This window comes from Antechinus flavipes, chromosome 2, assembly GCF_016432865.1.
Source record: "Antechinus flavipes isolate AdamAnt ecotype Samford, QLD, Australia chromosome 2, AdamAnt_v2, whole genome shotgun sequence".
Taxonomy (NCBI): domain Eukaryota; kingdom Metazoa; phylum Chordata; class Mammalia; order Dasyuromorphia; family Dasyuridae; genus Antechinus; species Antechinus flavipes.
In genome coordinates, this window is record NC_067399.1 from 266551632 (window position 1) to 266568328 (window position 16697).

General features: G+C 33.4%; 1 protein-coding gene and 1 long non-coding RNA gene across 3 annotated transcripts in view; one reads left to right on the forward strand and one right to left on the reverse strand.

Annotated features, from left to right (window-relative positions):
• The window catches only part of DPH6 (diphthamine biosynthesis 6), a 492232-nt gene that overhangs the window by 298580 nt on the left and 176955 nt on the right, over positions 1–16697 (reverse strand). For both annotated transcript variants that reach the window (XM_051977032.1, XM_051977031.1), the window contains exon 6: positions 10095–10156. In XM_051977032.1, the coding sequence (XP_051832992.1) occupies positions 10095–10156 (62 nt within the window). The remainder of the gene's footprint in view (positions 1–10094; positions 10157–16697) is intronic.
• Positions 1–16697, forward strand: part of LOC127549203 (uncharacterized) — a 130164-nt gene that overhangs the window by 42378 nt on the left and 71089 nt on the right. The window lies entirely within an intron of this gene.

Consider the following 16697-nt stretch of genomic DNA (forward strand, 5'->3'; position numbering starts at 1 on the left):
CAAGAAACAAACAAAAAAACCCAATTCAAATAACCTGGAGCGACAATTAGAACTGCACATTTAGAATTTACAATTAGAATTGAATTTATCAACAGCTACAACAAAAGACTGCAGATCCTAGAATCATATGTACTGACAATCAAAAGAACTAAGTCTATGGTCAAAAATTATCATATCCAGAAAAATTATCTATAATATTGAATGAGAAAAGAATGGATACTCAACAAACCTAGAGATTTTCAGGACTTTGTATCATCAATTCCAAACTTAATAGAAAATTTAACCTTTAAGAGCCAACATCAAAGATCAATTTCCAGGAACTCCTCATGGACAAATCATTTATTTATTTATTTATTAGTGGGAAATGAATATCATGTCTTTAAGATTGACATCAATAATAGGGCAGCTCAAAAAAAAAAAAAAGATTGTGTCAGAGTTAAGGTAAAAATAGTAATTAATACAAATGAGGTGCTGAGGAAAAATAAACAGACATTAAAAAGGGGAAGAAAGCTCACAGTTATGAAAATCTACTCACATCAGGAATGGGTTAAACAGGCAACAGTATATATATATATAGTATGAAGTGTATACCTCTCTCCAAAATCTATTAGGAAACAGGGAAAGGGAAGAGGGATGAGTAGACAGGGAAACAAAGGGTGAGGGAAGAAGATGAGGGTAGGGGGAGATTAGGTAATAGCAAAGCAAGGTAAGAAGCAGAATTAAAGCAAAAAATCAGCAGGGATAGGAAAGGTATGTGTGTGGGTGGAAGGAGAGGAGTTTGTGTGATAGGTATGTATATATATATCTGCATATGTATATATAAACATATAAATATATATATAAATATAAAAATCCATATATAAATATATGCTTTCTTAACTATAAGCCTGCTTGGGGTCGGGTGAGAGGATGAAGGGGGAAAAAAAAAAAGTAACAAAGGTGAACAGCAGAGAACAAAAGAACAATTTACAAGGAAGTAAAGATGGACACTCATGAATATAATTTCTTCTACTAATATATATATATATTATTGATCTGGTAATTTGTTGTTATATATTTTTGAATCCTGCCTAATGTTCTGCTGGGCACATGATAATGTTCTCTTTTGTTCTGTTATTTCTTTTCTGTTTTTTTAAAATAAAATAAAATAAAATAAATGCTTTACATGTAAATGAGGAAAATAGACACAGGAAGCAGCTCATCCCTAAAAAAAGCAATGAAAATCACAATGGCCAAATATGGAGAATTCCCAATGATTATGGTTCAGGGACAACTTGCTTTGTTCCAAAAACTCTGAAAATTCCTCAGTGGATATAAAGGGAAACAGATCTGTGGTGATTAACAGGCTAAGAGGAAGTAAAATGGAGAAAAGGGTCTTAAGCTGAAATGCATGGAGAAAAAAGTGGTTTATTGTGGTTAAATTCCATAGTCAACAGAATATACAGTTCTTGGGAGTAGGGACTAATTTATTTCTGTCTTTATATACCTAACACTTAGCATAGCCCTTTGCACATAAGTCCTTAACTTTTTCTGGTAGAATTAACTTGACCAGAGGTAACTGGTTATTCAGACAGCTAAAGAAAAAGCAAATTAAATGCAAAAAAAAAAAAAAAAAAAGTAGCTTCAAAGCTGGGGAAAGGTATACTTGGAATAAAACTGGAAACACCAGAAGAATTGATTAATGATTCTATGTCAGCAAGTAATCTACCCAAGAGAGTAATTTTTTTAAAAAGCTGAATAGTTTAGTTCAACTATCTTCCTGCTGAACTGCATCCAAGTTGTTATGGTCTGGACATCCCAAGAGGATAGAATTATTGACAGGTGTGTCTAGTGGTGATGAAGTCCTTTGCTCCACTGCACTTCAGTCCACCACTTTAAATGCCAATTATCATGATTTTCAGGCTATTCATTAACAGGACTAAATTTTATATAACAAGACAGAACAGTCTCATTATAGAAATTAAAGATAAATGAAACCAGTAGCTTCCCATTTTGGGGGAAAAACCTCTTAAAAGTTTTATTTGAGAAAGAATATAAAAGGACAGTGTTCTGGAAATGTTACTAGGACCCTCTTTAATAAAACATTTGGCAAGATGAAGAAAGCAGGACTAACAACAAAGCAACTAACAACAGCAGAGTTTGGATCAAGACCAGTCACAGAGTTCAGAGTTCTTACTACATGTATTCTATGCTTTGCTCTGAAAGGCATCAATCACATGAAAGATGAGCAAAATCCAAGTGACTTTAACAACTAACAGAAAAAAATAAGTTGTCTTGTCTTCTGTGCATGTAGAGATAACTCTTCAACTTATCTAGCAAGGAGAGATCCAATTGATGATTTTGTTAAAAAATCATACTTCTTGTTTGAATTTGGGAACCTGAGCATATTTTGTCTTGGGCCAGAGACAGTTCCTTTAGTTCTGTAATTGACTGTAATTAGTACAAATTAGATTATTACTAATAATACCTGAAAAAGTACAACTGAAGAGGCAGAGGTCAGTATTTTAAAGGTAGTTGGCAGGAAACTATTTCTTTACTACTTGTACAAAGTGCAGTGGGGGAAATTTCCTGGCTTGTACTTTTAAAAGAAGTTTTACATCATAACCTAATCCAATGAAAATAATTCCACTGACTTCAATTCAAAAATCCTTACTGTTTCCTACTATGTGCAAAGCTTTTTGAAAAAATGCTGGGTGAAATATAATGATAATTAACACATGATCTTTTACTAGCATGGAATTTAATGGATGGGGAATATTGATGTCTTATTGTAAATATACTGACAATAAACTTTGGAAGGAAAGATAATTCCTAAATCATGATGATCTAAGAAATCATGGTATTGTAATTAATTTTTTTCACAAGTACCTAAAAGATGCTACTAACAACTATTAACAGAATATTTTTCTATCTTGGGTGTATGAAGCATAGTGTTTTTAGAGTAAGAGAACCTAGCTTCAATTCCTAACTGCATTACTTACCTTTTCTGGATCTTCATTCACGTCTTCTGTAACATGAGGTCATAGTAGACATTAGTTTGCATAATATATAATGTGTGTGTGTGTGTGTGTGTGTGTGTGTGTATAGTTTAGATACTAGACTATTAACATTCTATCTCTAAACCCAAGATCTATTTATTAATTTAAGGGTTTTTTTTATTCCCTTCATCTCAACCTCACCTCTTTTAAACCCTAACAATCAACTCTGAATAGTCTCAGTGTTCAAATATGTAGATCTGTCATGACAAAGGTAATATATTTTTGTTTCTCAAATAATAAATACTAAACTTTCAATAAAGAATTAGTATATCACATATAAGACTACAGAATGGCTGTGTCAGGGAAAAACTGGAAAATTCACTCCTGAAAATATCTTTTAACTTATGTTTTGAAAAAAGTTATAAAGTTAACTGTCAGGAACTATGTTCAGTATTAAGACTCATGTCAGCATTTTCCACACACATAGTCTCATATTTCTCTGTCTGAATTTTTTCAAACTCTCAGGGGAAGAGGCTTATGTTGAGATTTTTATATTTCATTCTTGAGGATATTTAAATTCTTATAAAGTAGATATGTGAAGCTCTTTCCTGTTTTCTAACTACATAAGAGAATTTCCAAGTACAAAGTGAGGATTATAAACAGTTATAAATTATTAAACAAACACTTGTTAAATGAATACTATAAGCAAAATATTATTTATTTGTAAAGAAAAATATAGTTTCTGACCTCAAAGAACTCATAATTGTTGACAGGGTAGATAAGCCATGTTATACAGAAATACATATTTCAAATTAGAGTATAAGTGTGTATAACCAGTAAGAAAACAAATTCTAGAGAAATCATTTCTAATTGGAGAATATTAAGCAAGATTATATAGAGAAAGTAACATTTATACTAGTTTAAAAAAACTCTGATTATTAGGTTATTACAATAGTTTATATGAAAGTTAATGAGGGCCTGAATCCAACAAATTGTATCACCATTATGTTATCTTTTATGGTCTAAAAGTTCATCTGCATGTACAACATCTGGACTTCAGAATATATTTTCCGATGTGTTTTTCAGGAATTTCCTTTACCTTCTCCTTTACAATCACTGGCAAGAAATCATCAATCCATGATTTCCTTCACCTTTTACTACTCTAGTGGCAGAGGAAAATAAGAGAGTTCCCACTGTTGAGGTTGGAAAAGTCAAATTGTATCTTGCCTACTTTATAGATAAGATAAACCTTGGCAGAAATGGAATAAATTATTTGCCTACGGTTAATTAATGGTAAATTAGGGACTTGAACCCAGGTTTCTGGTTCAATAATTTATACAGTGAAAAACTTATGATGACTTTAAATAAGTAACTATAAAAACAGAATATGCATTAATTACATATAACCTCTGGTCCATTCAATTGCAAAGGTTTTAAAGATAAAGAGGAAGCAAGATGTATTGGATAAGGCACTAGATTTGGGGGTCAGGAAGTCCTGGCTTCAAATTTTACCTAAGATGCCAAAGATATTGGGCAACTCTTTTAACCTTTCTGTGCTTCTGTTCCTTTATCTGTAAAATGATGAGTTTGAAGCAAATGGACATTAAGGGAATGGATCCCTTCCTGTTTTAAATCTATGATCTTAAGACATATTGGGAAGTTTCATATTAGATGTTATTATGTCCATTATAAGCAGGGTAGATGTTCTATAGAGATTTCATATGTATACATGTTACTTCATTCAAGTATGCATTTATGCTCATCTCCTAAACTTCATATGAGAAGGAACTTACAAAATAAGGGGAATGATTTTGATGTATCTATAAGGAAAATCTTAATATTTTATTTGAAATTTAACATATACATGCAAAATTTGATACTATACCATAAATCACCAAAGACCTGGTAGATTTTCCCAATATTCTTTCTAGCATTTAACATATTTTTGTATTTGGGGTATTATATCTATTTTACTGTGAAGTTTCTTAATAATTTCTGAGAATTGTACTAACAAGTTAAAAGACTTAAAGTTATTCGTTCATCTTATTGATATGGTTAATCACCTTACTCAAAAAGATTAGCTGCTCTAAGCACTATCAAATATTTGATTTATCTTGGGCAGTGATACAGATTATCATCACTGGTATTAAATTGAAAAATTCCCATACACTGTGTATAAGAAAAAAGTATACAAAGATATATCTTTTTTTTCCCCTTTTGTTGTCAGATTCATTGGGCTCTAGGAGAATTAGCCAATTAGATTTATTTTGTGTTTTCTTTCAGTAAACATAATGTTCACCTTGTACAAGAAGGGGGGAAACAGGGTAAATGGGCTGTGAAGTGCTATTATAACTATAATATTCTAGAAGTCAAGATTTACAAATAAGTAAATGGTTAGTGAATAACCACTTTGTGTAAAGATTTACAAATAAGTAAATAACTACTTTGTGTATATATAAATACATACATATATGTGTGCATGTGTGTAGTAGGAAAAAATTATTAATCTAGCATGATTTTTTAAAGTATTCCAAATGTAAGAATATTTTATTCAATCCATAAAATTAAGATTGATCCTCTCACACACCTGGTTTATCTTCTGGGAATATTTGCTTTTTATTAACCATCTAAGCCAAATTGCTACAAATAGTGAATATACTTAAGAAGTTTGCCATAGACGCACGATATCAAATTCTTAGAGAGAGAAAAAAAAACCCAGAAAATTAATTAATAATAATTTCAAATGTGAAATTCTTTGTGGTGACTAAGAACTGGAAATGTATGAATCTTCATTAATTAGGGAATAGCTGAACAAATTATGGTGTATAATTGTGATGGAATATTACTGTGCTATAAGAAATGAGGAACTCAATGATCTTAGGCAAGGAAAGATTTGCAGAAATTAATGTAGAAGTGAGCAGAATCAAGAGAACACTATATACAATAAAAAAAATAGTTTTAGTTTAAGAACCCCTTTGAGACTAAGTCATTGTTAACTATGATAAATAAAGTAAAAATAAAAGACATGAAAACATTATCTGTACAGATGACAGATGTATATATTGACACTGTTTGCTTTTCTTCAAGCACGTTCCGAGCGAATATAATAAAGATGATAATACTTCCTAACCTAATCTATTTATTTAGTGTTATACCAATCAGACTCCCAAGAAACTATTTTAATGATCTAGAAAAAAATAACAACAAAATTCATATGGAAGAACAAAAGGTCGAGAATTTCAAGGGAATTAATGAAAAAAAAAATCAAATGAAGGTGGCCTAGCTGTACCTGATCTAAAACTATATTATAAAGTAGCAGCCACCATAATCCACTTAGTATTGGCTAAGAAATAGATTAGTTGATCAGTGGAATAGAGTAGGCTCACAAGACAAAATAGACAATAACTATAGCAATCTAGTGTTTGACAAACCTAAAGATCCCAATTTTTGGGATAAGAATTCATTATTTGACAAAAACTGCTGGGAAAACTGGAAATTAGAATGGCAGAAATTAGACATGGACCCACACTTAACACCGTACCAAAATAAGATCAAAATGGGTCCATAATTTAGGCATAAAGAACGTGATTATAAATAAATTAGAGAAACATAGGATAGTTTACCTCTCAGACTTGTGCAGGAGGAAGGAATTTGTGACCAAAGATGAACTAGAGATCATTATTGATCACAAAATAGAAAATTTTGATTACATAAAATTAAAAAGCCTTTGTACAAACAAACAAATGCAGACAAGATTAGAAGGGAAGCAACAAACTGGGAAAACATTTTCACAATTAAAGGTGCAGATAAAGGCCTCATTTCCAAAATATATAGAGAACTGACTCTAATTTATAAGACATCAAACCATTCTCCAATTGATAAATGGTCAAAGGATATGAATAATTTTCAGATGATGAAATTGAAACTATTTCCACTCATATGAAAGTGTTCCAAATCACTATTGATCAGAGAAATGTAAATTAAGACAACTCTGAGATACCACTACACACCTGTCAGATTGGCTAAGATGACAGGAAAAAATAATGATGAATGTTGGAGGGGATGCGGGAAAACTGGGACACTGATGCATTGTTGGTGGAGTTGTGAACGAATCCAACCATTCTGGAGAGCAATCTGGAATTATGCCCAAAAAGTTATCAAATTGTGCATACCCTTTGATCCAGCAGTGTTTCTATTGGGCTTATATCCCAAAGAAATACTAAAGAAGGGAAAGGGACCTGTATGTGCCAAAATGTTTGTGGTAGCCCTGTTTGTAGTAGCTAGAAACTGGAAAATGAATGGATGCCCATCAATTGGACAATGGTTGAGTAAATTGTGGTATATGAATGTTATGGAATATTATTGTTCTGTAAGAAATGACCAGCAGGATGAATACAGAGAGGCTTGGAGAGACTTACATGAACTGATGCTAAGTGAAATGAGCAGAACCAGGAGATCATTATATACTTCAACAACAATTCTGTAGGAGGATGTATTCTGATGGAAGTGGATTTCTTCGACAAAGAGTAGATCTAACTCAGTTTCAATTGATCAATGATGGACAAAAGTAGCTACCCAAAGAAAGAACACTGGGAAATGAATGTAAACTGTTTGCGTTTTTGTTTTTCTTCCCCAGGTTATTTTTACTTTCTGAATCCAATTCTTCCTGTACAAGAGAACTGTTTGGTTCTGCACACATAAATTGTATCTATGAAATACTGTAACATATTTAACATGGATATTGTTGGAATCCTTACGAACTGCTAACTAATTAGAGTTGATCTAATCTTACAAGAAGATGTTTTGGGCAGAACCTGAAACAAGGTACTAAGTAGAACTACCCATAATCCCTCTCTCTGGAAGGAGCATAAATAGGCCAATGGGCCAGTCGGAGAGTTCTGGAGAGGAAGACGCTACAAGTCGAGATTTCACCGGAATTACATGAAGACTGGAGCTGGCTGGAGGCTGAAGAAAGCAGAGGCAGAGGCTGAAGGACCAGACCTTTGGATTTAAAGACATTTGGAGAGAGCTCTTGGAACCAAGCAGAGAGATAGGCCTCTAAGCTAACCGGGCTATATTGAAGATAATAAAAGATCTGAACTTTTATCACCTGGCAGTGTTTTGAGAAGAAAAAGCTCACCACATTTTATTGTTGTTTTTTTTTTCCCATAGAACCAACTCTTAAGTTTTATTTATTAATTCAATAGTTATTTAACTTTCAATTTTATTGATCTCTGCTTTTATTTTTAGAATTTCAAGTTTAGTGTTTGGGGGTTTTTAATTTGTTCTTTTTTTTAGCTTTTTAAGTTGCAAGCCTAATTCATTGATTTTCTTTCTCTATTTTATGCAAGTAGGCTTCTAGAGATGTCGCCAATTTTATTTTTTAAGGAGTTATTTTCTTTTTCCAATTCACAAATTCTGTTTTTCAGGGAGTTATTTTCTTTTTCCACTCTTATCTTTTAATGAGTTATATGCCTTATCCAGACCCTTTCTTTTCCCCATTTTTCTTCTAGCTCTCTTTTAAGAGCCTTTTAAATTTTTTCTATGGGAGCCTTATGTGGTGGGGACCAAATCATATCTACTTTTGGATTTTCATCTAGAGATAAACTGTTTTTAGTCTCCTCAGGGTTTGAAATCTGCTCTCTTCCAGTATAGAAGTTATCTATAGTTTGGGCCTGCTTTGCCTTTTTACTCATTTTAACAAACAAACAAAAAAAGCGTTTGCTTTTGGAGCAATGAGGGATTACCGAGCTTTCTCAGCAGACAACAAGAAATAGTCTTTACCTCTGTGTTTATAGCTTTTGTGTTGATCTACTGGCTTGCTGCCAGAGCAGCAGAGTAGCCAATACTGTGGTAGAGTTGTCCCCACAGATTTTCTGCTGGGCAGAGACCAACTCCCCTCTCCCCCCAAAATCCTCCTGTCCCACCCCTGCTCAGCGTGAGCTGTTCTCCATGCTCTCACTGCCCATCCACCTGAGTCTGCGCCTGGCTCAGCCCCATTTCATCCCCGTGTACAAGCAAAAACAGACCTTTTCTGGTGAATTTCAAGATTATCTTTTGTTGGTAATATGTTGCACTCCCAATATTCCTGGGTTCTGATAATCAAGCAATAATTCAGAGGCTGTTTCGTAAAAATATTTTGAGGGTAGAGGAGAGCTCAGAGAGACATGTGTGTCCTCTCCAACATCTGGAAGCCACCTGCCAATGGCTGCTGGAGATCCAACACCAGACCTGTAGAATGGATCTCCTCGTGTGAGAGGAAGATACAAGGAAACTGAGGGGCAGTTTTTGTTATCTGACCTCTTCACTGAGCGGCCGTTGCGTTGCTGACCTCTCTCCTGTTCCCTCTGCCCCTGATTTATTTCATTCCCAGTCCATAACACCTGTGTCAGCAAAGGCTGCCTTGCAACTCCTCCAGATGTTATGATTCACAGCTGTGAAGTCTCTTGGAGAACTGACTTGCCCCTTCACCTAGGCATGGTCCTTAACAATAGATGAGGAAATTAAGTAGCTAAAACTGGTATTTAACATGCGTAAGGTTACCAGAGGGATAGAAAAAGCAAATCATGTCAGGGATACCTTGAAAAGTATCACTCATTATTTATGTGGTCATGCTTTGGTTTCAAAAAATGAAATCTAAGCGGTAAATAGTCTATATTAAGCTAAATATAGTACTTCTAAAACTTTGGCTAGCATTAACATAAAAACACTTGTATATGAGAAGGCAATAATTGCTTTAGCACTTAATTTTAAAGGATAAAGAAAAATAACAATGACATTGTCTGAAAGGTATTTAATATTATTTTTGCATGAAAATTCTTTAGTACCATATACAATATTTGCCAAGTATCTCCACATTTCCCAGGATAATAACAATAGTTCTTAGAATGGCAAGAAAAAAAAGCAAATTTTATAACATACTACAAGTAAAATTTACTTTATTGGGCCTTAGGCCAAGTGGACTGTTGCTAATTCATAAGACTTTTTAAAGTACTTGCACATTAGAAATTTAAAACTTGCTTTTGTGATGTTTTTAATGTGAAACTAATTTTAGCAAGTAGTACAACTTTTTCTACTTTAAAGTACATATTTTGATCAACCATAAGTATTTCTTACCTCACAGAGATCAGACTCCACTTGATCCAGTGTCTTCCCAAGATGTTTATCTGGATTTAACCCTGACCAAAAAATGGGAAATTTTTTTTCAAAATTTTGATATTTAGAGATGAGTAATTTAAAATCATTATTTGATAAATCCATGGGTTCTTAAATCAAAACAAGTCTTCTAATTACTCTTTTTAGCTTATGTTATATATTTGACATTGTTTTGATCAAAAAATACACATACCTAGCAAACAGTATTAATAATTAGATTTGATCTGGGGAGTGGCATGGTTGATCTCCCTTTCTTTTGCATTGCATGTCAACCAAATTATGAATTCTTCTTGTTTTGAAAAATTTTATTTAAATTCATTTTTATTTCAATTTATTTCAATTTCAATTTCAATTTAACAACTACAAACCATATGGCCATGATAGATGCTGATGATTCAAATTAACTTTCTTCCTTCAAGACACTAACTTTAGAAATATTGTACCACATGCATAATTAGGATGCAAGGTAGAATATGACAGAGGTAAAAGTTATAAATGCTTCATGAAAATGAGAGGGGATGATCTTTTTCAGAGGGAGAAGTAAGAATCAAAGAAAACTACCACAGGAAAAAAAATGGTGTCCCATCAGAGCCTCAGAGAAAAGAAAAATTTCAGTAGACAAGAGTTCATTCAGTAAATAATTATTTATTAAGCTTTTTTTGTAGGAAACGTGATAAACAATGAGAAGAAGAAAATCAAAAGTAAGTCCAACATGAAAACAGTAACAAAAAACCAAAAAATTCTTTAAAAAAATTTTTTTTATTAAAGCTTTTTGTTTACAAAACATGTGCAAGGGTAATTTTTCAACACTGTCCCTTGCAAAGCCTTCTGTTCCAAATTATCCCCTCCTTTCCCCCACCCCCATCCCTAGCTGGCAGGTAGTCCAATACATGTTAAATATATTAAAATATATGTTAGATCCAATATATGTATACATATTTATACAGTTATCTTGCTACACAAGAAAAATTGGATCAAGAAAGAAAAAAAAAATTGGTAAAGAAAACAAAATGCAAGAAAACAACAGAAACTGTGAGAATGCTATGTTATGATCCACACTCAGCTCCCACGGTCCTCTCTTTGGGTGTAGATGGCTTTCTTCATCACTGAACAATTGGAATTAATTTGAATCATCTCATTGTTAAAGAGAGCCATGATCATCGTGGACTTCCAGGGGCAGAGCCAAGATGGCAGAGAGGGTACACATTTCGCTCTGACCTTCTTTACAACCCTTACAATAATTATGAAATCCAGCCTCTGAATTAGTTCTGGATAGGCAGAACCCACAAACATTGAGAGTGCAACAAATTATCAGCAGAAGATAATTTCAAAGATTACCAAAAAAGGTCTGCTTCAATTGGAAACAGGAGAGAGCCCGAGAAGCATAAACAGCTGACCACAAAAGCCAGCGCAGACAGAACTGGGCACCAGGGTAGAACAGTCTCATTGTGGCAGTGTGACTTGTGCGAGGCAGAGAATTGGGGGCAGAAAGCAGACCAGAGAAAGTCTGTTTCAATTGGAAGGGGGAGAGAGATAGTGAGGCCCAAGCAGCTGATCACAAACACCAGGGGCAGACAGCACAAAGCTCTGGAGCATTGCTGACAACTCCACGAGGCAGAGCCAGCATGAGATGTGAATCAACAGTGACCCAATGCAGCTGCAGTCACTTGGAAAACCTCTCCTTCCCTAAAGGCAGACCTTAACTTAACTTTAAAAAAAAAAAAAAAAAAAAAACAGTAAAAAAATAAAGAGGACTTTAACAATTGACAGCTTTTATGGAGAAAGAGAAGAATAGATTTCAAATCCTGAGGAGACTAAAGGCAGATTGTCTCTAGATGAAGCTCCAAAATGTGAAATAACCTGGTCCTCATCACACAAGGCTCTCTTAGAAGAACTTAAAAGGGATCTTTAAAAAAGAACCAGAAGAAAAATGGGGAAAGGAAATGAAAGCTGTGCAAGAGAGTTTGGAAAAGGCAACACAAAACAGACATAGTGAAATGCAAAAAGCTTATAACTCATTAAAAGATAGATTTGGTAAATGGAAAAAGAAAGCAACTCCCAGAAAAACAGAATTTTTGAAATAGAAAAAGAAAATAACTCCCTAAAAAACAAAATTTGGAAAAAAAAAACAACCTGAAAATGAAAAAACAAAACAAACAAAAAACAAAATTTATTTTTAAAATAGAAATATAAATACAGCATAATAATTCCTTAAAAAGCAGAATTTGTGAAATGGAATTCCATAGAACAAAACAACTCATTCAAAAATTCAATTGGACAAATACAAAAAGAAGTTTAAAAAAGTAAATGAAGAAAATAACACACTAAAATTCAGAATTGAACAAATGGAAATGAATGACTCAATAAGGCAACAAGAATCAGTCAAGCAAAACCAAAAGAAAAAAGAAAAAAAATGTAAAATAACTAATGGGGAAAACTACCGACCTGGAAAATAGATCTAGAAGAGACAATCTAAGGATTATTGAACTCCCTGAAATACATGATGAAAAAAAGAGCCAAGACAAATCATCAAAGAGAACTGTCCAGATGTCATAGAAACATAGGGTAAAATAGACATTGATAGAATTCATCAATCACCTACAGAAAGAGATCCCCAAATTAAAACTCCAAGAAATATTGTGGCTAAATTCCAGAACTATTAGACCAAGGAAAAAATACTATAAGCAGCCAGAAAAAAACAATTTAAATACCGAGAAGCCACAATAAGGATCACTCAGGATCTAGCAGCTTCCACATTAAAGGATTGAAGGGCCTGGAATCTGATATTACAAAAAGCAAAGGAACTTGGTAAAGTATAGTATTTGGTTGGAGATTTTAATTTGTTCTTTTTCTGCCTTTTTTAGTTGCAAGCAAAATTCATCTCCTCTTTCTCTAGTTTATGCAAATAAGCCTCTAGGGATATAAAATTTCCTTTTATTATCACTTTGACTGAATCCCACAAATTTTGATATGCTGTTTCATTATTGTCATTTTCTTAGATGAAATTATTGATTGTGTCTAGATTTGCTGTTTCACCCATTCTTTCTTTAGGATAAGATTATTTAGTTTCCAATTACTTTTTTATTTTCCCCTGGCCTTTCATTGAAAGTAATTTTTATTGAATCATGATCCAAAAAGAAAATGCATTTACTATTTCTGCCTTTCTTTGATTTTGAGGTCTTTTATGGCCTAATATATGGTCAATTTTTGCATAGGTTTAATGAACTGCCGAGAAGAAAGTGTACTTCTTTCTGTCTCCATTCAATTTTCTCCAAAGATTTATCATACCTAACTTTTCTAATATCTATTTACCTTTTTAACTTCTTTCTTGTTTATTTTGTGGTTTGATTTATCTAGTTCTGAGACAGCAAGATTAAGATTTCCTACTATTATGATTTTGCTGTCTATTTCTTTTTGCAACTCTCTTAACTTCTCCTTTAGTAATTTAGATATTATATCCCTTGGGGCATATATGTTTAGTACTGATTGCTTCATTCCTTTAGCAAGATATAGTGCCCTTCCTTACCTCTTTTAATTAAATCAATTTTTGCTTTTGCTTGATCTACCCCTGCTTTTTTTACTTCACCTGAAGAATTATTGATTCTGCTCTAGACTTTTACCTTTACTCTGTATGTATTGCTTTGCTTTAAATGTGTTTCTTGTAGACAATATATGGTAGGATTCTGTCTTTTAACCCAGTCTGCTATCTGCTTACACTTTTTGGGAGAGTCCACTCCATTCACATTTATGGTTAAAACTACTAATTCTGTATTTCCTGCCATCTTATTACCCCAGATTATACTTCTCTTTTTCCTTTCCCTCCTCAGTATTTTACTTATGACCACTACTTGTATCAAGCAGTCTTCCCTTTAGAGACCTTACCCCTTTCTTATACCTTTTCCCTACTATTTCTGTTTTCGCTTCTATTTGTCCTATTCCTTCCCCTTTCTGGTTTCCTCTGCCACTTTTCTATAAGGTGAGGGATGTTTCTTGGTGAAACCAAAATGACTAATATTCTTTATTTGAGTCAAATCTAATGAGAGTAAGATTCATACAATATTCATTATCTTCCCTTATTTCCTTCAATTATAATAGATTTTCTTTGCCTCTTCCTGAGATGTAACTTCTCTCATTTTATTTCCACTTTCCTCTTTTTCCTGTACAATCCCTTTTTCACTTCTAGTTTCTTTTTTATATTTTTATACTTTTTATATTATATTTTATATTTTTATATTATAACAGTAAAGTCAGATTATACATGCACTCTCTATGTATATCCATAACAGAAATATAGTTCTCAAGAGTTCTTTTCTTTTTACCTTTTTCTGCTTCTCTTGAGTTCTACATTAGGAGGTCGAATTTTTTGTTTAACTCTGATTTCTTCATCAGAAATAAATGGAACTGAATGTCCATCTTCTTCCCTGAAAGAAAATGTTTATCGAGGTAAATTATTCTTGGCTGCATTCCACGTTCCTTTGCCTTTCAGAATATTTGATTCCAGGCCCTTTGATCCTTTAAGGTGGAAGCTACTAGATTCTAGGTAATCGTCATTGTGACTTCTAAGTATTTGAATTGTTTCTTTCTGGCTGCTTGTAATACTATTTCCTTGGTCCGATAGTTCTGAAATTTAGCCACAATATTCCTTGGAGTTTTAATTTTGGGGTCTCTTTCAGGAAGTGTTCAGTGAAATCTTTCAGTAGCTATTTGACCTTCTGATTCTATGACATCCAGGCAGTTCTCTTTGATGATTTCCTGAAAAATAGTATCTAGGCTCTTTTTTTCATCATGATTTTTAGGGAGTTCAATAATCCTTAGATTGTTTCTTCTAGATTTTTTTCCAGGTGTTCTTCCAATTAGGTGTTTTACATTTTGGGGGTTTTGCTTGACTGATTCTTCTTGTCTCCTTGAGTCATTCATTTCTATTTGTTCATTTCTGTATTTTAGTGAGTTATTTTCTTCACTTTTTTTTAACTTCTTAATTTGTCCAATTGAATTTTTAAATGAGTTGTTTTGTTCTGTGGAATTTTTTTCCATTTCACAAATTCTGTTTTTTTAAGGAGTTATTTCCTTTTTCCATTTCACAAATTCTGTTTTTTAAGGAGTTGTTTTCTTTTTCCATTTCACAAATTCTATCTTTCTGGGAGTTGTTTTCTTTTCCCATTTTATCAAATCTGTCTTTTAATTAGTTCCACGTCTTTTCCAAACCCTCTTGCGAAAGGTCTTTTTTAATTTCTAGTAGAGCCTTATGTAATAGGGATCAGGTTATATCACCTTTGTGGGCTTCATCAGGAGACGATCTGCTTTTAGTCTCTTTAGAGTTTGAAATCTATTCTTTCACCATAAAAACTATCTATCATCAGAGCTCTTTTTGCTTTTTTACTCATTAAAAAAAAAAAGTTAAGGTCTGCTTTTAGGGCAGGGGAGGTTTTCTTAGCTTCCTCTATAAGCGGCAGCAGCTGCACTGAGTTAGTGCTGACTCACTCCAGGTGATGGGTGAGCATGGCCAGGTCCCATGAGATTCTGGTGTTTTGGGGTTCAATCTTTACATTTTGTGTTTATGTTGGATGTTTTATAACTTCTCTGCTGATCTACTGGCTTGCAGCCAGGGCACAGTAGCCAACATTGCTGTATATTCCTCCAGGTAGATTCTCCGCCCTTTGGGGTCTGCACCATACCATCTCTGTGCTGTCTTCACTGGCACCTGTGCTCGGCCTGCTTGAGCTTGGCCCGCCTCCCTCCCTGGCTGATTGAAACAGACCTTTTCTGACAATCTTCAAAATTATCTTTTGCTGGTAATTTGTTACACTCCCAATATTTGTGAATTCTGCTGGTCCAGAGCTAATTCAGAGGCTGCATTTGTTAATTATCTGAGAGTCATGGGAAATCAGAAAGAATTGAGTGTCCTCTCTGGCATTTTGACTCTGAACCCCCCCCCCTCATCCCAAATTCTTATAGTTAATAAGCAATCAAGCAAAACTTATATACCCAATGCCCATGTCCAAAAATGTATATCTTTGTACTTCATGTCTAAAACCTCTCAGGAGTAGGGCAACATGTTTTATCATAGGTCTTTCAGAAACAAGAAGCATTGATGCTAACTTCTTAAGTCTCTTAAAATTGTTTTTCTATAAAATGTTTCTGGCCTTGTATAAATTATTCTCCCAATTCTACTTGACTCTGCATAATTTCATACTATCTAGGATTCTCTGAAATAAATGTTTTTCATTTCTTACAGCAAAACTTTATAATCTCAAAAACTCATTCAATATTACTAATTTAAAGAACACATATTTTCTAATTTTTCTAGAAAAGCATAAGAATTTATGTTGATGCTTAATAAGTATTTTTAATGATGAATTTCTGATTATATTTCTGATACACATGTTATACTGCAACTTATTTGGAATGATATAATTTCTCAAAAGCACTTATTTTAGCTAACAGTGACTAGTATGACTTATCTGAATGATGGGGTCATAAACAGTAGAAGGAAAAGACTTTAAAGTTATGAAGTATATATGTAAACCTGCCAAATAAAAAGATTTGGATTCCTCAGATTCAGAA